At 36.7% G+C, this 23,695-nt stretch overlaps 2 protein-coding genes across 5 annotated transcripts in view; one reads left to right on the forward strand and one right to left on the reverse strand.

The window, feature by feature from the left end:
* Positions 1 to 3,830, forward strand: part of LOC135109146 (trafficking protein particle complex subunit 10-like) — a 22,809-nt gene extending 18,979 nt beyond the window's left edge. The window contains exons 22-23 of the mRNA XM_064020275.1: positions 433 to 570; positions 2,036 to 3,830. Of these exons, the coding sequence (XP_063876345.1) occupies positions 433 to 570; positions 2,036 to 2,187 (290 nt within the window). The 3' untranslated portion in view covers positions 2,188 to 3,830. The remainder of the gene's footprint in view (positions 1 to 432; positions 571 to 2,035) is intronic.
* LOC135109156 (beta-1,3-glucosyltransferase-like) overlaps positions 1,892 to 23,695 on the reverse strand; it is a 26,709-nt gene continuing 4,905 nt past the window's right edge. For 3 of the 4 annotated variants that reach the window (XM_064020302.1, XM_064020296.1, XM_064020287.1), the window contains 10 exons: positions 23,292 to 23,389; positions 18,850 to 18,923; positions 16,173 to 16,284; positions 14,104 to 14,240; positions 11,600 to 11,777; positions 10,740 to 10,875; positions 7,978 to 8,119; positions 6,720 to 6,864; positions 5,240 to 5,365; positions 1,892 to 2,591 (listed from right to left, as the gene is read on the reverse strand). In XM_064020302.1, the coding sequence (XP_063876372.1) occupies positions 2,448 to 2,591; positions 5,240 to 5,365; positions 6,720 to 6,864; positions 7,978 to 8,119; positions 10,740 to 10,875; positions 11,600 to 11,777; positions 14,104 to 14,240; positions 16,173 to 16,284; positions 18,850 to 18,923; positions 23,292 to 23,389 (1,292 nt within the window). In that variant the 3' untranslated portion in view covers positions 1,892 to 2,447. Of the gene's footprint in view, positions 2,592 to 5,239; positions 5,366 to 6,719; positions 6,865 to 7,977; positions 8,120 to 10,739; positions 10,876 to 11,599; positions 11,778 to 14,103; positions 14,241 to 16,156; positions 16,285 to 18,849; positions 18,924 to 23,291; positions 23,390 to 23,695 lie in introns of all 4 variants that reach the window. The other variant, XM_064020308.1, reaches the window with a different exon arrangement.

Here is a 23,695-nt window from a genome sequence, read left to right on the forward strand (position 1 = left end):
TTTACAGGCATTTTGTTTTCATCAGTAATCATAGACTGGTTTGTGTTGTTGTGGTGCCATCTCTTGGGAGTAGCCAGTTCTTTCATTAGGATTACTTTGTGCTGCTGGTAAGGTTGAAGGTTCTTCATAACATATAATTATATGTTATATAATTTTGATTGGCAGAAAATAACTAAATTACACAAAATACACAGTTACAACTGAAATAACAAAAGTTCCCATGTGGTGCAGTGATTGGCATAGTCACTCACAACAATGAGGACCACTGTTTAAAGCTTAGATCACTGAAGCAGTGCTGAAAAGTGTCTTGAGAAGTCTGAGCACTTGTACATTGTTTCTGGATGTGTATGATACTTTAGATATTCCTCAATATTAAACCTGTTTCTGGATGTGTATGATACTTTAGATATTCCTCAATATTAAACCCTTCAGGGGTGCTGACACTGGAGGGAGCTGTGCGTCAGTGTGTGACCATGGATGTGATGCCCTTGGCAGGTGGATTCCTTCCCTTGCCATCTGTAAGGTTGTCCAAGTACATCCCTGCTGACTCAAAGCACAACACATCTAGAGGTAATGGTTTACTTTTTTCTCCCTCTTTCTTTGTTATCTATTTTTTTGTCCTTATCGCGAGATATGTTGAAAATTGATTTTGATCTTTATTGTGATATGCAGCGTGTCCTGTTAGTTAAGGTACTGTATTGATACTCAGGTGATAGTTCAAGTAATTCTTTTAAGGTACTGTATTGATACTCAGGTGATAGTTCAAGTAATTCTTAAGTTGAAAATTCTTTATACACATATGCTGTGTTTTGTTTTATTTTGGAAGAAATTAATATGTTAGTAGTGTGTTGCGAAAGCCACTTGCCAGGGTGGGCCTCTGCCTCTTTCCTACCCTCCTTGGCTCACTACTCAAGTGATGCTGCATGGCATAAAGTGATCATATTTTGTGTACAATCTATGTGGTCAAGTACTTACAGGGAAACAGTCTGCAAATGACAGCTTAAATTTTTGTGTGTCAGTGAAGAAAATGTATGGGTAATACAGCAACAGTGGTTGTTAAATGCTATTTTTAAATGTACATGGCAACTTCAGTCCTTCAATTTTTTACTGCTGCTTTGGACCCTTTTCTGGGACTGGCATCTCGTGGGCTTCCCCCCCACTCCTTTAGCCAGTGTCCCTCCTAAAAAAAAAAAAAAAAAAAAAAAAAAAAAAAAAAATTACCGACTTCAAGATGACGGCCTGGTGTTACTGCCACTCCTGTAAATGACCCTTAAGATTATACAATATTCTTTCTTAAAAAAAATTATGCCAAATTGTACTATGTTCTATGAATTTTGCCCCTTTATGTATGATACTGATGGTATCACATGCCATTTATATTTAAGGCAAACTAGCCCAGGTATGGTAGTTTGATTAGGTTAGTTAGGTTAGATATCATTGTCTGTGTGGTTGCTAGTTAGCTCTCTTTGGATGTGATAGTAATTGGCCTGCTAGTGGTGTTTATTGTTTTTAGCAGCAAGCTAGCTCTATCATCGTGTGGTAATTGGGCTTTTTGGGGATTGTCAGAAGTTGTTAGTGTACCTTAACTTGCTGGACACCCTGTATGTTGAAAGTTGTTAAGCTTTACTGCAAAGGAATTGGTCTTGTTTATACTTCTTTTTGGCAATAATGAATATCTTGACATTTAAATGGTAAAAGCCTTCAGCTTTTTTTAATGAGAGTATGATCTTCATTAATTAGTAATTTTTTATCACATTCCCTGAGTATTGTGCTTTTCATTCTTGTTCAAGCACTAAAGCACCATAGATGGAATAAAAGTAAAACAATCTAATCCCAGGTCTTTGTAAAATCTATGATCATTATATTAGGGAATATTAAATGAAAGGGAATATTAAATTAAAGAAAAAAATATTTTTGCATAACTTACACAATTTTCATCTTAAAGTTACAATTATGGGTCATAAAGTAACAGAATATATTTAAGCTCACTATAAAATGTGAATATATTTAAGCTCATTATAAAATGTGTTGACAGAAGGTGGGAGGAAGGTGGAGCATGTTGGGAGTGCCTCATCAGTGCCCCGCCTGCAACCTTTCAGCCCTGGTCAGGTGTACAACTTTAGCAAGGCCCAGCAGGTGCATGTTCTCCCAGCCTCCAACACACTCCAGGCAGATTCCCTAACTTGAGAAGATATTTTAATGTGGACTGAGTATGTCACATGAGATGGTGCTGATGTAGATTTATGATCTTGTAATGTTGCACAAATCATGTGTTATGATGTTAGTCCCTATAATTTTGATGATACCCACTAGGATAATTTTTATCAAGGTTTTCAATCCCCAAGCAAACCATGGCTGACTTCTCTAAATCTCTGCTAAAAAGAATTAATATCTCAGGTGTCATTGTGAGTTTTGAGTGACCTAGGGAGGCAACAGCATCAATCATCCTACAGTTCATCCTGAGGGTGAGTGGGAGGTCTGGGTTGGAGCCAGTGGGAAAATACATGATAAGGGTCCACCATCCAAAATTTATGAAAGGAGACTGGCCATTCTCCTTCCAACCTACCCTTAGGATAATCCATGGGACGAGCCTGAATGGAAGAAGAAACTGATTAGTGCAACACACACACACACACACACACACACACACACACACACACACACCTCTAATATCTCTCAGGCAATCTTTCCTCTAAGTCTTATAATTGTAAACAAAATACCTCATTCACACCATTCAGCTGATATACGAGATGAATGAAACCAGAGAAGAATAAGAATTTCTCTCTCTCTCTCACTCTCTCTCGTTTATTGTTAGTCATCTTCTTTTGGTCACCACTCAGATTCAATGAAATGCATAATCTGATAAATCGTTACATTGTTACTTTCTTAAATTAATTAGTTTCTCGTATTTCCTTTCTCATATGTAATTATTTGTTGATGAATGGTCAGTTTTCCCACTGTTTCACTAATGTGTCGATGGTGCATAAAATATAACACACCAGTGAGCAAATCATTAAAATTGACACTGCAAAAACAAATTTTAAGGAAGAAAAGTGCATCCTAAGAAAGCATTCAGAGTTGGCTGTGAGAAACATGTAGTCACTCTCTCAACTCTTCGGCTTTTCTGTCAATGTGAGATATGGTTTACTGTGAGCATGAAACCAACAGAATCTAATCATGCCTTTGCAGTGATGGAAGGCTGGGTGTCCACCTACTTAATAACATTCATGGCTTTAGGAGTTATATGGTGTCTACCAGTCTTGGGTTTCATTTCTGCTAATTTTGTCTTCAGCATCATAGTGTTCTGTGATGAGGTGCTGGACATCACTGATGCAAACTCCTGTTTTATTTCACATTTCTTTGTTTTATTTCATATTTCTTTCATATTACAACCCTTCTGAGTAGTGCTATAAGAGCAGAAATATCCTTGCTCAGTCTATCATGACATCCTGAGGCTTGGGTAGGGCACTCAAAATGTTTAACAGTTAGCAGAAAAATGGAACAAAAGTAAACCAATTATCTTTCATATCCCCAGGAATGACTGGCAACTATAAGACAACTGATGATGTGCAATGGTTAAGTCAGCTGGATTTCCTATCAGATGTATGATAACCAGTGATAACCAGTGTTGCCCATTTGACACGCTGCTAAGTTGGAGAGGCTAACTGAATTCTCATACCAAAGCCCACCATCAGTTCTCTTGTGCCTTATATTTTGGCACTGACTATATTTTACAAGTGATATTTCATGTATCTTATCAACTGCAAATTAGTGTAATATGAAAAAGGTTGGTGATTTATCTATGTGAAAATATTAAATCCATAAAATTCCTTAAATCTTTCAATAGGTTCATATTTTATTAAAGAGCAATCCTCAAACTTAACCAGGGGTATCCACAGGATTCTACAAACCAAATGTATTAGCATTATAAATTCACGTGTAAGGAACATTCAATCTGAAAAAATTTGATTGCTAGTTCCATTCAATACATTCTATACAAATATTAGTTGAGGACAGTAAAGCTACATGAAATCAATTTGAACCTCTATACCTAAAATGGTTACCAAGATGTCTACTATACAAATGAGCCTTTAGCAATATGAATCCCTTTAGTTTCCATAATGGGATTTCTTGTATCCAAAAATGTAGATTTAACACGAATTTGTCATTTGGGAACCAAGAAATTTATATTTTATAGCTGCCATTTCAAAAAATTACAATGGCCATCTTTAGACTTACAGGAAAACTGAAACATGTCCCCTTTGATTTGTTGCTAAATGAATTTTAAAAACACACAAGCAAATATCTCAAAAAAAAAAAAAAAAAGTAAAATTGTTTAATCCATAAACTGCACAATAGGGTTCTGGCAATCATACCCATGGTGCACAATTATCAGCATAAAAAAATAAATAAAATAAAATAAATATTTTCGCTCTTATAAAATTAAAGATTGCATGGAAAAGTACAGAAAATCCAAATATTAGTTAATTATTTACATTAGTTCAGGCATGGTGGTGGTGTGAAGTTGTGCAGTTTGTAACCTTGAACTGGTGAGTGGTGTTGGTGTCATTTGATCACTCTGGTTGTATATATTTGTGATGTAGATACAATAAACATATACATGCATACAAATATTGTCTCTCTCTCACACACACACACACACACACACACACACACACAGGTGAGGGTGAGAGAGAGAGAGAGAGAGAGAGAGAGAGAGAGAGAGAGAGAGAGAGAGAGAGAGAGAGAGAGAGAGAGAGAGAGAGAGAGAGAGAGAGAGAGAGAGAGAGAGAGAGAGAGAGCGTGGATTCACTCACTCTGAGTTGCCATTTCAAGACATGGGAGCAAAATATAGGCCGCCAAATTTAAAAATTACAATTACACACTGTTCATCATGTGATGTATGTCGCAGTTTATGGGTTAAAGAACCTGATGTATGCCACAGTTTACAGGTTAAAGAACAAGATATGTGTCCCAGTTTATGGGTTAAAGAACCCGATTAACAATTTAGTTGTCTTTATTTCTTTACCCAATTTTTTTTTTTTTTTTTTTCTAAAATCTCAAAACTAAATTAAAAAAGTATTGAGTCCCAAGAATTTTAGATAAATGTTGTGAACTTTAATTAATGTATTCCATAGATTAAACTTTTACTTCCAATATTTCATCTTGTTACATTGTTCATTAAGGTGAAGACTCTCTTCTAGTCTCTTGGAAAAGAAAGATGACAATGTACACATACCTGGTGGAAAGCAGAAGAGTGTGTGATAGGGATGCTGAGGATGCGGAGACATATGCCCAGAAACATGTCATCTGGTGTATCATTGCTGGGACACTGACACACTCCAGGGCTTGCCAACATTTTCACCTGGAAAAAAGCAAAAATAACATGTACAAAAGGAAAAATATATATTTAATAGAAATATTTTGATAACCAACACTGGTTATTTTTTATGATAACCAAGATTGGATATTTGTAAGTTTCTAGACAGATGGAGGTGAAGGGGAGAGTGCAGGAAGCAAGTGGTGGGGGGGGTGGGGAGATGAGTGATGCTGCAGCCCAGGCTGGACAGATAAAGATGTAGGGGGGCGGTGTGGGAAGGTAATGTGGGGGGTTGGAAGATGAGTAATGCTGCAATCCGGTTGGAGATGTTGGGGAGAGAGAGAGAGAGAGAGAGAGAGAGAGAGAGAGAGAGAGAGAGAGAGAGAGAGAGAGAGAGAGAGAGAGAGAGAATATAGGAATATAGTAAGGGGGGTTGAGAGATGTGTGATGCTGTACCCCATGCTAAACTGATCGAGGTGTAGGGGTTGTGTGGGAAAGTAGTATGGGGGGTTGGGAGATGTGATGCTGCACCCCAGGATAGAGAGATGGAGATGTAGAGGGGGTGCAGGAAGGTAGTGTGGGAGGTTAGGAGATGAGTGATGCTGCACCCCAGGCAGGAGAGATGGAGGTGTAGGAGTGGTGTGGGAAGGTAGTGTGGGGTGTTGGGAGACGAGTCATGCTGCAGCCCAGGCTGGAGAGATGGAGGTGTAGGAGGGGTGCAGGAAGGTAGTGTAATCACCACCATGAAAATCTGAAGAAAGATCAATATATTTCTGGACCAGGAAATGCACATGATTCCAAAGAAAAGTGCTCAGAAAACAATGTGAGAAAGTGAGAATTTGTTTCCATTTAGAGAAATTGAAATTCAACATAACTCTGAAAGGGAGGATAAAATCAAGCAATGGCAGGACAACCAAGAATGACAAACATCCACTTGGGCCTTACTGATCATTTGTGAATCTCTAGCAACACACAGCACTTGTGTACCATGACCGTTGTAGTAAGGGTTTGATCCTCAGCCATTCCCTCTCAAGCCTGGCTTTTAGATCAACTTCTCAGTGTTTCTGTGATGCTTCTTAAGAGATATTACACTTGCAAACAAACCCTTTATGGCTTCAGCCACACATCTATACATCCATTCTTACTCAAAGGAAATGGGTTATCATTTATCAAGGATGTAAAATGGATTCATGTACATATGAATAAAAGTAAAATAGAAATAAAATTACCTTGACAGATGGACAGACATACATAAAGTAGTGACATTAATAAAGATATAGGAATGGATACCTGATGATAATTAGCAATAAGACTTGAGTTGGCTTAATCAGATTATAAGGCATATACAGATATTATATAAATTTATCAGATCATGATGAAAATATTATGGCCAACCCACCAGTGGTTTACTGAAGACCATGCCTCCTCCACCAGTTATGTAATCATAACCATGAGGCAGAGCTGCTGCATACCCATACCTCTCTCCAAGTGCCACTGGCTGAGTGTGGTCATGGCAGGCCAGCAGTTCACTCAATGCCTCAGTACTGAAAGTCAACATTTCCAAAATCAAATATGCAACTTTTTTTTTATGCAACAGGAATTTTGGCCAAGGACAACAAAACAGATGATAAAAATGCCTGTTCAAAGTGCCTGTCTCTAGAGTTGAGCTAAAGGATTATCTAAAATTAAAGACTTGTTTTGAAACCCACTTGAAAGAGTTAAAGTCACAGGTAGGGAGTTCCAGAGTTTACCAGTAAAAAGGGAAGAAAGATTTGAGAATACTTGTTAACTCTTACATTAGGGAGGTGGGTAGAATAAGGGTGAGAGAAAATAGAAAGTCTTGTGCAGTGATGCTGCGTGAGGAGGGGAAGCATGTAGTTAGCAAGATCAGAAGAACAGTCAGCATGAAGGTAGCAATAGAAAATAACAAGAGATGCAACTTTGTGCTAAAGAGAGAGAGAAAAGCTGATGACAGTCAGTCGGAGGAGAGGAGTTGATGAGATGAAAAGCTTTTCATTCCACCCTGTTCAAAAGAACAGTATGAGTGGCAATGCCCTATATAATATGTGATATGTACTCCATGCATGGATGGATACAGCCCCTATCAAGAATCTGCTGCTGAGAATGTGAGAAAAACTGGTACAGCTTAGAATGCCTAATGTCACAGAAGTTGTTTCAGCATGAGACAAAATATGAAGTTTCCAGTTCAGATTATCAATAAAGAACAAACTAAGGATGTTCAGTGTAGAAGAAAGGTACAGTTGAGTGTCACTGAAAAGAGGAGACACTTATCTGGAAGATAACAAACTTTTCTTTGTCAACCATTCTATTTTGAAACAATGAAATTTTTTTCTTTCATGCATCACATGTTTACCACCCATTGTTATGTAGTGTGGATGGTTTCTGGCTTCTTGTTGCAAAGATACACACACTGTAGGACATCAGCTCCTCTCCCAAACACACAAGTATAAAAAATATTACAACTATTCTTGTTCACTAGCCTACTTTCTGATAAGTGAACAAGGAATATTATTTCTTCATGCCATTTATCATTCAACATTACATTCATTCTAATACCATCTACTGCCTTCACATACTTCATTACTTTACTCTTAGTCTCATTCACTTTCAATTTTTCTCATGTTAACTTAAGCTACCTGAGGAGTGTGTCATCATCTGCTATGAATAACCAGTGCATCCCTTCCATTTGGGCTGCATGCCTGATTATTGCCATCGTCTTGCCACAGTGTCCTTGTTCAGTGTTGGGCACTCCAAGTGACACTGTTCCATAAGATGAGTCTGGAAAAAATGGTATATTATACTTTATTTTCTATAAATGATTGCTGTGATGAACTGTAAAGCCTATTCCTGACAAGGAAAACTTCAATAATAAATGAGAGCTTTTTCTGTAAATGATGACTGCTGTGGAGAATGGTATGAAATAAAAAAAAAAAAAAAAGGTTCATGGATCATAGTAATACTAGAAAATAAAGTTCAATTGTAGACAAATAAAAAATGTAGCCTTTTAGTAAATGGTTAAAGGAATACCAAGTTGCCACTGTTCAATATGATCAAGCTTAATACATGCACCTGTGGTTAGTCATAATAGAGAGGTTATGAGCAATTAAAATGCTGCTAAATCGAACAAACAGCTACAGAGTAGCAACTAAAATGCTGCTGAATCCAACTGAAACAGCTGTCACATGAGGAAACACAGGACAGAATGACACTGCCAACATATAAAAAAAGTATGTAAGAAAGAAGAGTAATAACAAATGGTTTGAAGTAACAAGAATAGAAAATAAATAAATAAATAAAAATAAAAAAAAACTAGATAACTATTAATTCTTAAAAATCCACATAATATTAAGAAGATAGTTACTTCCTAAATAGAATTATTAATGGTTAGAATTAGTCATATGAGAAAGGAGCATCTGCAACCTCAAAAATACAGTAGACATGACATGAGTATACAGAGTCCCTGGTCAAACTCAAATCTTACATATTTATGTAAGGAACATGTCCCAGTTATCAAATACAAATTTTTAAATAAAAATTTAGTTAACTTTTTTAAACTAAGGTCTGGACCTGTACACAATTCAAAATTTTTTTCAATTAAAAATTTTCCTCTAAGATTACAGATAATTAAATCATGAAAGTTAGAAAAACAACATTAATAGAAAAGTATATATCAATCAAGAGTGTTTCTTTGATGTAATTTTTTTCTCATTTATTTATTTTTGAAGTTAGATATAGTTATTTTCTATGCACCATTCCTAAGTCAAAAGAATATTTGGCATATGTACAATGATTCTTCTTTAAGTAAGGAACCAATTATCAGATTAAAATTTTTATATTGAATTTTTTCCCAATTATCAGATGAAAATGTTTATATTGAAATTTTTCACTTTTTAAACTAAGTATAAAAAATTTAAAAATTTTAGTGATTCAAAATTTTCCTCTAAGTTTACAGATGACTGAATCATGAAAAGTAGAAGAATATTAATATAAAAGTATACATCAATCAACAAATGTGTTTTTAGTGTAATTTATTTATTTATTTTTAAGTGAAATATGGTTATTATCTACGCAACACTTGAAACAATATTTTTCCTATGTACAATGGTTCTTCTTTAAGTAAGGAACATATTCCTATAATCAGATAAAAATTTTGATTTTTTTTTTTTAAACTAATGTTGGGATCTGTAAAAAAAATTGAAACTTTTTTTGCAATTAAAAATTTTCCTCTAAGATGACATGTATTTAAATAACAAAAAGTAAAAGAATATTGATATAAAAAAAATATATATATATATATATCAAACAATAAAGTACAAATATTTTTAGTGTCAGTTTTTTTTTTAAGGTTAAATATGGTTATTTTCTATGCACCACTCCTAAGTACTCAAAAAGAATATTTTACATATGTACAATAGTTCTTTAAACTAAACACACAACCAACACTGGAAATGGTGACAACTAATTTGTTTATGCCTAAGCAGGAATTTGACCCATGAACCTGTTGGATGTGACTAAGGTGTACTAACCACAATGTTCCCAAGCCATTAAATAGATGGAAAGAAAATAAGGAAACAATCTTACATCTTCATACTTTACAGACTTCATGAATGCTATATCCTCTCCACCACTTACATTTCCTCAGTCTTAAGCATGCAAAAAATTATATAAAATGAAACACAGTAAAACCTCCATAAACCATACTATATGGGATAACGTGGCCGACAGTTTATCTGAAAGTTCAGTTTATCTGATAATACACGTTTTTGGCCAGTTTCTATGTACATAAATATGTACGTTTGTTGTTATTTACACCATATTTGTTAACACGTTATTGCGCTAGTGGGGCACATATTGTTCTTAAGGATAGTCCAGGGGATGAGGGAAACACCAAACAATGTGTAGATCAGCACAGTGTATTAAAAAAAGTCTGCTGTACAGAGCGTCTGACAGGCCAGCCCAAGGCTAGCTGTGGACTTGCTCAAAAAGCAGGGCATGTTGGGAGAGACACCAACACAAAGTGATCTCACATATAAAATAACAAAAAGAAGCGTCATACATAAATAATGATAAACAATAGTAATAATGATAATAATCATAACAGCAATAATAATAACAACAATAATAATAAAAGGAAATGAACTTATACATAGTCATGTTATAAGCACATTACAAGCCCCTATTATAAGCATTCCAATTATCTGATATTTGGCTTATTCAGGTTCAGTTTAGGGAGGCTTTACTGTAAATATGTAAATATATATATATATATATATATATATATATATATATATATATATATATATATATATATATATATATATATATATATATATATATATATATATATATATACATACTCGTATATATATATATATATAAAACATGATTATGGGCTTACCTTCAACATCACTATAAATGGCATAGTTGGTGATCTGCTTCAGCCATGTGCCATACAAGATTGGCAGTCGCTTATTGTGGTTCTGCTGCCAACTCTTGATGGCAAAATGAATCTTGCTCACATCTGCAGCTTTGCCCTGAGAACCATTAAGACAGCAAAAATTGCTTACACTGTAGTGAAATTTGACTGGTACATTGTTTACAGACAGAAACATTGTACTGATATATGTACTTAAGGAAAGCATAACAGTTTGCACACATCCATATGTATGACACTTGAGCATGGAAGTCATAAGCTCAAGAACAAATCAATATAAGTTGTTTATGAGAGATGTCTGTGGTGTAAACAGAATGGATAATAATTATCTATAAACCAGGCCAGCAGTCCTACAATGTCCAGATAAAACACCACACACTCATACATACATCATTCACACTCTAGCCTTATTAGCCCCTGGTGGAGAGGGATAGTCTCATGGACAATCTTATACCCCAGGAATTTAGGCACAGCACATCTGGTCACATACTTCCACAGCAAGACCAGACAGCATACACTAGTTTACCTCTGCCCCTTCATAATGTGACCATTCCCTACCCCTAATCCTTAGGCCACAGCTGATGCAAGGTACTTCCTTTGGAGTGCCCTGTGCCTTACTTAACTGTCCATATGGCAATGGGCCCCATCAACCCTACACTTCACCATAATAATAATAATAGTAATAATAATAATAATAATAATAATAATAATAATAATAATAATAATAATAATAATAATAATAATAATAATAATAATAATGATGATGATACAAAAAAGGGAGTCATAATATACACTGTAAGTAAAGCAACAAAATATAAACTTACACAATTAGTTGGTGGGGAATATAGAATGGCACAGTGGTCCTCATCCTTGACACAAAAGGCTGAGTCTGTGGTCAACTCTATGCCTGCTGACTTTACAAAGCTTCCAAACTCATAAGAAGCATCAATGTTTATTTCTGTAGCTGCCTTTATCTTGGAACCTGCCCACTTCTTAGATAGCCTGAGGAGATGAAATACTATGAGGTTAGCCATAGTATTTCATGTTGTAATATACCAAATTGCACCCTTTCCTTGATCCAATACATAGGATAAGTCATGCATCTACAGTACTTGTCATAAGTATTGAATCCCTTGGCAGGGGAAATCTGATACATATGGTGAAAAAAGCATGGTCCTCTTAAAAGTGAACCATTTTAGCCTAAAGTATCAGCCCCAGCCATAACATCACTGCATCCCTCAGCTTCGTGCCACTGACTCATAGCTGCCCCTCAGTGTGCCCTGGTATATTATTGCACAATAACATTTTATGATAATTCATTCTGTCTGCTAATATGGCCAAAACAAAGGAGAATTTATCTGAGACTACTGCACAGATCATAACCCTAAAGGAAGCAGGTCATTCAGTTAGAGAAATAACTGAGCAATTGACAGTATCCAAGATAACAGTCAAGTGTTGGTTATGGCAGTTCAGGGAGGAGGGGAACTGTGATATGTCTAAACCTATTATTGTCTTAAAGTGTGCAGTGGTCTTGACATCAGACTCCACTGCATACTTTAAGACAGCCATATTAGCAAACAGAATGAATTATTACAAGCTGTTATTGTGCAATCATACGCCTAGAAGTGGAACAAATTGTGGCAGGTTAGTGCTCTCCATTGCATCCCAAGGCACACTGAGGGGCAGTTACGAGTCAGTGTTGTGAAGCTGAGAAGTTACGTCATCGCTGGAGCTGATACTTTTGGCTAAAATTATTCACTCTCAAGAGGGCCATGCTTTCTTTGTCATAAGCATTGGGACCCCCAGCCAGGAGTTCCAATACTTATGATGAATACTGTAGTGTCTCATACATGAGATGCATCCACCACATATATGTTTGAAATAAGAAAAATATTATACATAATTATACATAATAATGTATATTATTATACAGTAAAGGTTTCAAGGCACTTATCCATCAATTTTTGACTACTGCTTTGACCCTTTTATGGGACTGGCATTTCGGTGGGCAATTTTTTTTTTTTATTGGATTTTTGTTGCCCTTGGCCAGTGACCCTCCTACATAAAAAAAAAAAAAAAAAAAAAAAAAAAAACTCAGTATATTGAACCCAGTTATAGTAAATTTCATTTATCAAACTTTCAGTCAGCAGCAGCAGTGGCAGGAGGGAGGGAGGGAGGGAGGAAGAGTAGTAGTGGTGGTGGGGGTGGTGGTGGTGAGTGAACACTGCACCCATACATACTGCCTCTGCCTCAGTCTCACAGCGGCAGTTGAAGTGGAGGGTTGTTGTGCTCATATGTATGTATAAGTAGTATGTATGTATTTTAGTTTACTTGTTAGTTTGTAATGTATTCTTGTTTACCTGAGCACAGGAAAGACATTTTATTTATGCCAAAATAAAGTATATGCTGCATAATTTACATCCAATGCATGTGTTACCCAAATTTATATTATTTGAGGTTCATTTTTGTATACTGAACTTTGCTCTCATGTACTATGGGTAAAAAAAGAATCAGTGCATAGGGATTTGATGAATATCGTAAGAATCTAGTCAACTGCTGGTCTCACACTAAGTATTTGTTTCCTTTATTCTGTACAGTTATAATGTTTCCCACACACACAGTGCACCAACACTTTTTTTACCCATAGTAACAAACGAAACAGTGTGTGAGGGGGGAATCCAACCCCCTGTTTTTTTTTTTTTTTCGTCTTTATAGTCAGTGGCTTTCCCCCAATTAGAGTGATACACTGAAAGTTTATTGTAATGTCTAAACTTTATGCAGCAAAGACTTTACAATACATAATTATACACAAGAAGTATCTCTCTCTCTCTCTCTCTCTCTCTCTCTCTCTCTCTCTCTCTCTCTCTATAAAGAGCTTTAGTGAAAAGTTCTCAAGACCTTCAGGTGAAAGTAACTTTGATGAATCATGTAATGAATGAATGCTTTTAAAATCATCATGCAAAGTATGTTATTGAATTATACTATTCTTTGTGATATGTTTGATTCATGTCTTGGTTCATGAGAATAGAATTTTATATTGCAGCATTAAAGATCAGATGCCTGTGGTTGATGCCCTTTAAAACCATTTCTTTTATAGTCTGACTGCCACCAACATGTCAGTAAACTACTTTTTGCTATGGGTATTTTGCTCTATGTAAATTTAATATATTCTCTTATTTTGTACACCTTCCTAAACATTGAGAAAGATAAATAATAATGATCCAAAAGATTATTCTAGCAAAAACAAATACCACAAAATATACTAAAAGATTGTGTCTCCATAATATAAAATGCTATTTCACAGACTTAAATACAATATATGAGATACCTGGTGATGAGTGCCCCTGAAAGGACCATGCCAGCCCTGACATCTGGATAAAGGAAAGGTTGCTTGGGATCCACACGAGCGAAGTGATGGATGATGGTTTCCTCTTGATCCTGCAAACCCCGACCCATGAACACTAACTGAAAATATAAAGGACTTTAAGAGCACAAGTTATTTAGAAGCAATCTTAACACCACAATGTTACATACATCTCTCAGTACTTAACTAGAATAAAATTAAGATATAACTTTAATTTACTTCCCTCACATTTCAAGCAAATCCATGTAGTACCTTAACATAAAGGATCCTAACTAGGAAAACCTACCATGGGTTCCTAAGGCAGTGTGGCTCCTAGGTGAAAATATTAAAATACTAAATAAAATATCAAAGAAATTTCCATTTTCTTGGTATAAAGGACAGAAAAATTGGCAATGTGGTCACTAGACCTCTCTAACATAATGTGTTTATGATAAAATAGAAAAACATGTCAGTGTCAGCTATAATGACATAGTAAGAATACAAGCGTGATAGATACAATCCACAATGACCTCTTTACTGTTACTATTATGATAAGATACCACCCTCCTCACAGCTGCCACTATCTTGGGTTAGCTTATCCATAGGCTACTTTCTCTGTAGTTTAGTGTGGGGCACAACAAGATGAATCCAGGCACCTGCTGGTCACCAACAACTATCCAGCCTCAATAAGTTGCCAACTTCTTTAACCCACTAAGAGGAAAGGAAGTATAACAAATGCCAACTTGATCCTCCCAGCTAAGAAAGAACTAATTAGCCACATGCTAGGGAACACAGACAGTATAGACAGCACATATAATAGGGTATAATACCATGTTGGACTATCACCCACAGTAACAAAACTACCCACGTCCAACAAAGATATTACATATACACTCTGGCCAGAAAACAACCCATTTACAATCTTTCAGAAGACTGAACCTCACCTCCAAAAACACTGGTGGAAATCAAAGAAGAAACTAAATAGCTGTAGCCCAGCAACAAATACTGTAAGATCCTCTAATGCCAATCACAATTGCAACTCCAGATATTAGTAGCATTTAACAAGGACACAACACACAACACCCAGACACACACAACCCACAAAAATACACCATGTCTTGGCAGAAAAAGGGGAGAGAAGAGGTGTCTGCTCCCTTTAGTATGCTGTACAAAGACACACTGGACATCAAGACAGATCCACATCTGCATGCGGAGTCACCACTCACACACTGCAAGAGTAACGAGTTACTGGGCAACTCACATCCTCACAAACAATACATAGATCCACCCAGATCACGACCTCCCTCAGAGACAAATAGTAAGCCATAACCTGATTATCCCCCTCATAGGTATATTACAAGTATGCCCTCCCTTTAGTATTGCTTCCACATGCCTCTCCACAGCTGTCTCACTCATTTAGCTGTTCACAACCGAGAAGCCTTGCGAGAGAAACAATTAGCCCTCCTAGCACATAACAGGGAGGGAAGGAAGGGAGGGGGGAAGTGAAGAACTTGGGGGGTGAAGATCCACCCAGCGCCAATTTTCTGCTCACTGGGTCTCACTCTAAAATTAACATTATGTTTAAAAAATTAGTATGTGGTTATTTGGAAGGCTGGACAAAAATTGACTACACTGTGTGGGAAAGCAACTCTCCAACTATATTCTCTGCTTAATACAATTCTTGGAAAGGAAGGAAAGTGGGGGATATTAAATGGTAAATGACAACTTCTAACTTAACACAGAGTTACTATAAACAATGCCATGATGCCTGTTCCATGCTCGTTCACCACCACTCATCCTGTCTTTCTCTCTCTCTTTCTCTTTCTTCTTGTTTACTCTTTCTTCTTCCCACTTTTCTTCTCTTTATCTTACTGCACATAACACTACTATAAAAGACACTAATTTCATAAACACACTGAATACAGTGAGACTGTATCATAGCTTTACATTCAAAGAAATAGCTTTAGTTTTCTTCAGTATCAGCTCTCTGCTTACAAATCTCATTCCTTGCCTCTGGCCCTTTGTTCCTGATTCTTACATGCATTCCTCAGTACCTGTGAAGATTCCTTGGTGCTGAGCACTTGTAGCAGATTGGCCATCTTTACTTTGGTATGTTTGCCAACAAACACCATCCAGCTCTTGCTGCTTCCATGCTTACTGTTCAGTCTGGCAAAACATTATAAAGTAATTAAAATTTGTGTACTTTATTCATACATAATACATGCATAATAGGAGCTATATATATCATAGCATTAAGATGACTTTCAGTAACACAAATGTGTACACATACACACATTGCTGAATTTGATAAAATGAGTATTTACATTTCTAGCCGTAAACCCTGTAACATTAAGAAAACTGTCTGTTAACACTGGCAAATTATTTTTGAGCCAGAGCAACTTCACAATGAAACCTTATTAGATGTGAAAGTAAGATGAAGTGCTACATGGTAGGCACACCAGATTAGAACAGCTCAACCATGCATCAAATAGACAAATAGAGATAGATTTTATTGTTGTAACACAGTACAACAAAGGGAAAGGGTGGATCATACCACTCCCACCCCCAGGCAGTGTTTTATACAAGTATACTCTTGTGTGCAATGAGCTATAAAAATACAATATTCAAACACAATATCCTAAAACATATAATACATATACAGTAAACCCTCAGCATATCAAACCCCATTATAGCAAATTTCGCATTTATCAAACATAACATGGCCTAACGACCATTATCGAATGAAGGTCAGTAAATAAAGTGGAACATTCAGTCAACAGCAGCGGCGGCAGGGAAGTGAGTGAGGGTGTGGAGGGAGGGAGGGAGAGTGTGGGTGGTCGTGGTGGTGAGCGCACACCAGCAGTCGCAGTTGAAGTGGAAGATTGTTGCACTTGTATGTATACATGTATGTATGTAATTTTGTTTACTTATTTGTTTGTTTGTAATGTATTCTTGTTTACTTGAGCACAGTAAAAAAAATTTTCCATAAGATCTGTTATTTTACTTTTACCAAAATCAAGTACATATAATAATTTACATCTAATGCATAAGATTTGAGGTTAATTTTTGCATACCAAACTTCCCTCTCATATACCAAACGAAAGTTCGGTGTGGGAGGGGGGAATCAACTGCCGTTTTGTCAAATTTTTGCCTTTATTGCCAGTGGCTTTCCCCCCAATTAGATCAATATACTAAGGGTTTACTGTATATCACTATAAACATTTACCATCTTGAAGCAAAGTTTGGATGTTCCTGGAGAATGGCAGGAATTACATTGTTCTTAATGAAATACATAATCAATGAGGGCCTCATTTTTGCCCTCACTGGCCATGACGGCAAAAGTGTGCCAGTGATGGACACACCATAACATAACAATGGAGTGAGTGACCTCCTGATCTGACACACTGCACATGACATTGAGGAGCTCTACTCACTTCCCAATAATACTCATATCCTAACCTAAGACACAACAAGGTCATATAAAGCATTCTATTTGGCATGTGAAATTACAGTTATGGGAAATTTGTACATAATGAATGGAGCTGGGGCTGTAATGAGGTCACACACTCACCTAAGGGGCAGCTGTTCTGAATCACATGCCTGAAATTATTTCATCAGATTTGAAACTCGTGCATCAGCTATGAATATGGGTAGAGGTCCAATAATGTCACTAGATGCAAATTTATTAGATGTAAACTTGTTTGATGCAAGATCCCACTGTACTTAGTAATTAGTTATCTTTTCTGCTAAAACCTTATTTTCTATCCACTCTTGCACCCTGTTATGCTCAGCTGTTTACTTTATATTTACCTATCCCTATACAGTGGAACCTTAGTTACCGAATGCCTTCCTTTTCGAACAAATCAGTTTTCAAATAAAATTTTGAACACATAATTGCTTCCATTACTGTACCAGTTCAGTTCTTGAACAGTTACTTGATTTCAAATATTAAAGGGCAAAGCAAAAGCTGCCATTTATTAATAATTTATAGTTTCTATAAATATTTCCCTCATTTGGAAGAGGGACACTGAGTGTAAGACAGTAATTCAATTTTGAAATAAGGTAAATGTGATCCTACTGAAATGTCTTGATGTAAACAAACAGTTTTCGGCTACCTCAGGAGTAATCCTGAGCCCTCCTGTGGTTCTCTCGATAACCCCCAATGCCATCACTACTCCACAACTGTATTTTTTCAGCAGTTTTCCCAGCAGCAAGATGTTTGAGTGTTATGATCGCCTTCATTTTGATGGTAAGCGGGTTACTCCTCTATTTGTCTCTCTATAAGGCTTACCTCACTTGATTGGTGACAATTGGTAACAAAGAGAATACCTGCACAGCCTGAACAGTATCTCCTGATGAGTTCTGTCACTAAGTTCATTCAATACATTCGTTATGGATAAATAATTTGTGAGCTGGAGATGTTGTGAAGCAGCCATCTTGGCATTTGTCATAAGCTGCTAAGACATGGTGGACAGGTGTCTGGGAACGGATTAACCCATTTTATATTGATTCCTAAGGGGGAAAATCAGTTCAGTTTTCAAACATTTCGGATTTCAAACAGCATTCCGGAACAAATTAAGTTCAAGAACTAAGGTTCCACTGTATATAGACAAAGCTTACCTGTCCTTGCATGTGGTATGGCTCCCATATATTGAGTGGTTTAACTGCTATTTTAACATGTATATAATTCTATATTATATAATTGTAAAAAAAAATTTTAGAACCTCTTACCGATCTAACATTGGAAAGTATGTCCAGGAACCCCCATCTGGCCACTCCCTGGATGTACTGTAGATAACAACAGGCTGCAACACAGATAGTTTGTGTTTGCTCATAAAATACAGGTGGTTTACTTAGGTATACTATCTTTTCTGCATAACCTGAAAAGGCTACTTTGTTTTATGTAAAATGTTCAGGGACTACAAATGTCCCCACGTCAGACTGCTCTGCTTCAGGTATTGATCCTTTCCCTTCACTGACTAACCTGGTAAACTACCTTTTAGCTTTCCTATCTTCCAAAGCCTAGATTAACCAGGCATGTATTCCTGACCGTCTTAGAGATACACCCATTCTTGACCTTTTCCTAACCTCTACTTGACTTTATCTTCCCTTCCTTTATTTCAACCTGATGGCACTACTGTCATTTTATCTATCCCTAATGCTGAATTCTTTGTTCAGATCTTTGTTTGAAAACTTTACCTTGGATGATTCAGGGTTTGTTCCTCTCTCTCCTCCACCTTCTGACTATTTCATGCCACACATTAAAGTTCCTCACTGGCCTTAACCCTGAAGAGGCTGCTGGACTTGATGGGATTCCTCTTATTGTTCTCCAAAACTGAGCCTCTGTGTTTGCATTTTGCTTAGTCAAACTCTTCTAAATCTGTCTATCAACATCTACCTTTCCTTCTTACTGCAAGTTTGCCTACATTCAGCCAGTCCATAAAAAGAGGGTGACTGCTCTAATCCCTCAAACTACCATCCCCATCCTCAACAGGAAGATTTTTAACATCTATTAGTTCACAACCTTATATCTGATTACCAGTATGGGTCCTGTCATGGCCACTCAACTGGTGATCTTTTAGGGTTGCCTTACTGAATCTTGGTCATACTCTTTAAGGGATTTTGGTGAAACTTTTGCTGTTGCCTTAGACATATCAAAAGCATCTGATAGTTTGGCACAAAGCCTCGACTTCCAAACTACTCTCCTACAGCTCCCATCTCTCTGTAACTTCACCTCAAGTTTCCTTTCTGACTGTCCTATTGCTATTGTGGTAGATGCTCACTGTTCTTCTAAATCTATCAATGGCAGTGTTCCTCATGGTTCTGTTCTGTCACTCCTCATGGTTCTGTTCTGTCATTCACTTTCTTCCTATTATATTAATTAATGATCTTCTAAGCCAATCTTAATGTCCTATACACTCTTATGCTGATGATACCACCCTGCACTTTTCCACAATTTATCATAGATGTCTGACCCTTCAGCAATTAAACAGCTCAAGCAGGGAAGCTACAGAATGCCTAACTTCGGATTTCTCTGAAAATTTCTGATTGGAGCAGAACAAAGATAATATTGTTCAATGCCTTTTTGAACAAATTGGTTTTTGAACAAAATTTTGAACTCATAATTGCTTCAGTTGCTGTACCATAATTCAGTTCTTGAACAAAATTACTTGATTTCAAATAGTAAAAAAAAAAAAAATATATAATAAAAAATAAAATAAAATAATCCAATAATTATTACTAATTTATAGTTCATATAAATATTTCCTTCACTTTTTTGTATTTGGAGGAGAGACACAGTGGGTAAGACAGTAATTCAGTCATTGAAATAAGTTCAATGTGATACCACTGAAAAGCCTCAATGTAAACAAACAGTTTTTGGCACTCAGGAATAAACCTAAGCCATCTGTAGCTCTCTCAATGACCCAGAACACCATCACTACTGCACAACTGCATTTTCCCAGAAGCTTCTCCCAGCAGCAAAATGTCTTACTGTTATGATCACCTTCAGTTTGACAGTAAGTGGTTTACTCTTCTCTGTGTCACTCTGTAAGGCTTCCCTCACTAGATCGGTGACAAAGAGAATACCTGCATGGTTTAAACAATATCTTCTGATGAGTTCTGTGTCGCTAAGTTAATTCAGTAAATAAAACATTTGAGCTAGCAATGTTGTGGAGCAACCATCTTAGCTGTGGGGAGTGTCTGTCATATGCCCTTAAGACAGGGTAGACAGTTGTCCACGAATGGATTAATCACTGGCCAAGGGCAACAAAATCCAATAAAAAAAAAAACAGCCCACTGAGATGCCAGTCCTAAAAAAGGGTCCAAAGCGGTAATCAAAAACTGAAGGATAAGTGTCTTGAAACCTCCCTCTTGAAGGAATTCAAGTCAAAGGAAGTGGAAATACAGAAGCAGGCAGGGAATTCCAGAGTTTACCTGAAAAAGGGATGAATGATTGAGAATACTGGTTAATTCTTGCATTAGAGTGGTGGACAGAATAGGGGTGAGATAAAGAATAGTCTTGTGCAGCCAGGCCATGGGAGGAGGGGAGGCATGCAATTAGCAAGATCAAAAGAGCAGTTAGCATAAAAATAGAGGTAGAAGACAGCTAGAGATGCAACACTGCGGCAATGAGAGAGAGACTAAAGTCAGCCAGTTAGAGGAGAGGAGTTGAGATGAAAAGCTTTTGATTCCACCGTCTAGAAAAGTGGTATAAGTGGAACCCCCCATCCCCAAGATACATGAAACATACTCCATACATGGACGGATAAGGCCCTTGTACAGAGTTACCAGTTGGGGGGTGAGAAAAACTGGCAGAGACGTCTCAGAATGCCTAACTTCATAGAAGCTGTTTTAGCTAGAGATGAGATGTGAAGTTTCCAGTTCAGATTATAAGTAAAGGACAAACCGAGGATGTTCAATGTAGAAGAGGGGGACAGTTGAATGTCATTGAAGAAGAGGGGATAAATGTCTGGAAGGTTGTGTCAAGTTGATAGATGGAGGAATTTAATTTTTGAGGCATTGAACAATACCAAGTTTGCTCTGCCCCAATCAGAAATTTTAGAAAGATCAGAAGTCAGGCATTGTGGCTTCCCTGCGAGAAAAGTTTATTTCCTGAAGGGTTGGTCGTCTATGAAAAGACATGGAAAATTGCAGGGTGGTATCATTAGCGTAGGAGTGGATAGGACACTGATCAGTAATAAGAAGAGACTGGGTGACAGGACAGAACCCTGAGAAACACCACTGTTAATAGATTTTAGGAGAACAGAGACCGTCTACCACAGCAGCAATAGAACGGTCAGAAAGGAAACTTCAGATGAAGTTGCAAAGAGAAGGATAGAAGCCATAGGAGGGTAATTTGGAAATCAAAGTTTTGTGCCAGACTCTATCAAAAGCTTTTGATATATCCAAGGTAACAACAAAAGTTTCACAAAAATCTCTAAAAGAGGATGACCAAGACTCAGTAAGGAAAGCCAGATCACCAGTAGAGCGGCCTTGACAGAACCCATACTGGCAATCAGATAGAAGATTGTGAAGTGATAGGTGTTTAAAAATCTTCCTGTTGAGGATAGATTAAAAATTTTTAGATAGGCAAGAAATTAAAGCAATAGGAAGGTAGTATGAGGGATTAGAACAGTCACCCTTTTTAGGAACAGGCTGAATGTAGGCAAACTTCCAGCAAGAAGGAAAGGTAGATGTTGACAGACAGAGCTGAAAGAGTTTGACTAGGCAAGTTGCGAGCATGGAGGCACAGTGTCGGAGAACAACAAGAGGGACCCATCAAGTCCATAAGCCTTCCAAGGGTTTAGGCCAGCGAGGGCATGGAAAACGTCATTGCGAAGAATTTTAATAAGTAGCATGAAATAGTCAGAGGATGGAGGAGAGGGAGGAACAAGCCCAGAATTGTCCAAGGTAGAGTTTTCAGCAAAGGTTTGAGCGAAGAGTTCAGCTTTAGAAATAGATGTGATAGCAGTGGTGCCATATGGATGAAATAAAGGAGGGAAAGAAGAAGCAAAGTTATTGGAGATATTTTTGGCTAGATGCCAGAAGTCATGAGGGGAGTTAGATCTTGAAAGATTTTAACACTATTTTATGTTAATTCCTATAGGGAAAATAGTTTGTTTTCAAACATTTCAGATTTCAAATGGCATTCAGGGACGAATTAAGTTAAGAACCAAGGTTCCACTGTGTGTGTGTGTGTGTGTGTGTGTGTGTGTGTGTGTGTGTGTATTATATATATATATATATATATATATATATATATATATATATATATATATATATATATATATATATATATATATATATATATATATATATATATATATATATATATATATATATATATATATATATATATATATATATATATATATATAATTTTAGGTCAAATGCTAGGAAAACACCTTTCTAAAATTCAATTAATATCCTTCTACTGTTTGCTCAAATTTGCAAGCAAAAATTTTCTGATCTCATCCACTAGCTCTCAGAGTAATTTTTTTTACATTTAAGTTGGCATTCAGACAATCTAATTTCCAGCCTGTATTGTGCACTAGAAAGCATAACTAATTTTACTGTCCTATATGTACAACAAATTATAATAAACTACATATTAAACATGTTATACTGATCCAAGGCCACAAAGAAGTAAAGTATCTTCCAGCAGTACTTACGACATCCAGCTGAGCAGCCTGAGAAGAAAGACTAGCAGCCAAGTTGTGCGCATTTGGCATGGAGTTCTCAGCATCCACAATTATAAACACCAAACTCTCTGCAAAACAATATATTGTTCATGGAGCTAACCACTACATATAATACATCTTAATCCTATTGCACTAATGTGCTGTATTTGTTCATTCCCTTTTATGACATTAATACATAACATAAGCTTCATCCGAATTTAAAGCTAACTTTTAATCAACATAAAATCAAGATCAACTTGAGGGTGTGGGGTGGCCTGCTACCGTGAGGATCAATGAAAATTGGTGAACAAGACCACTTTGTCTCATTGTCCCTTTCCCGGATATTGGCTTGGTATGTAAACAGACAGATGAGCCAATGATGGGTCCTTGGTCCT

This window comes from Scylla paramamosain, chromosome 2 (genome assembly GCF_035594125.1).
Source record: "Scylla paramamosain isolate STU-SP2022 chromosome 2, ASM3559412v1, whole genome shotgun sequence".
Lineage (NCBI taxonomy): Eukaryota > Metazoa > Arthropoda > Malacostraca > Decapoda > Portunidae > Scylla > Scylla paramamosain.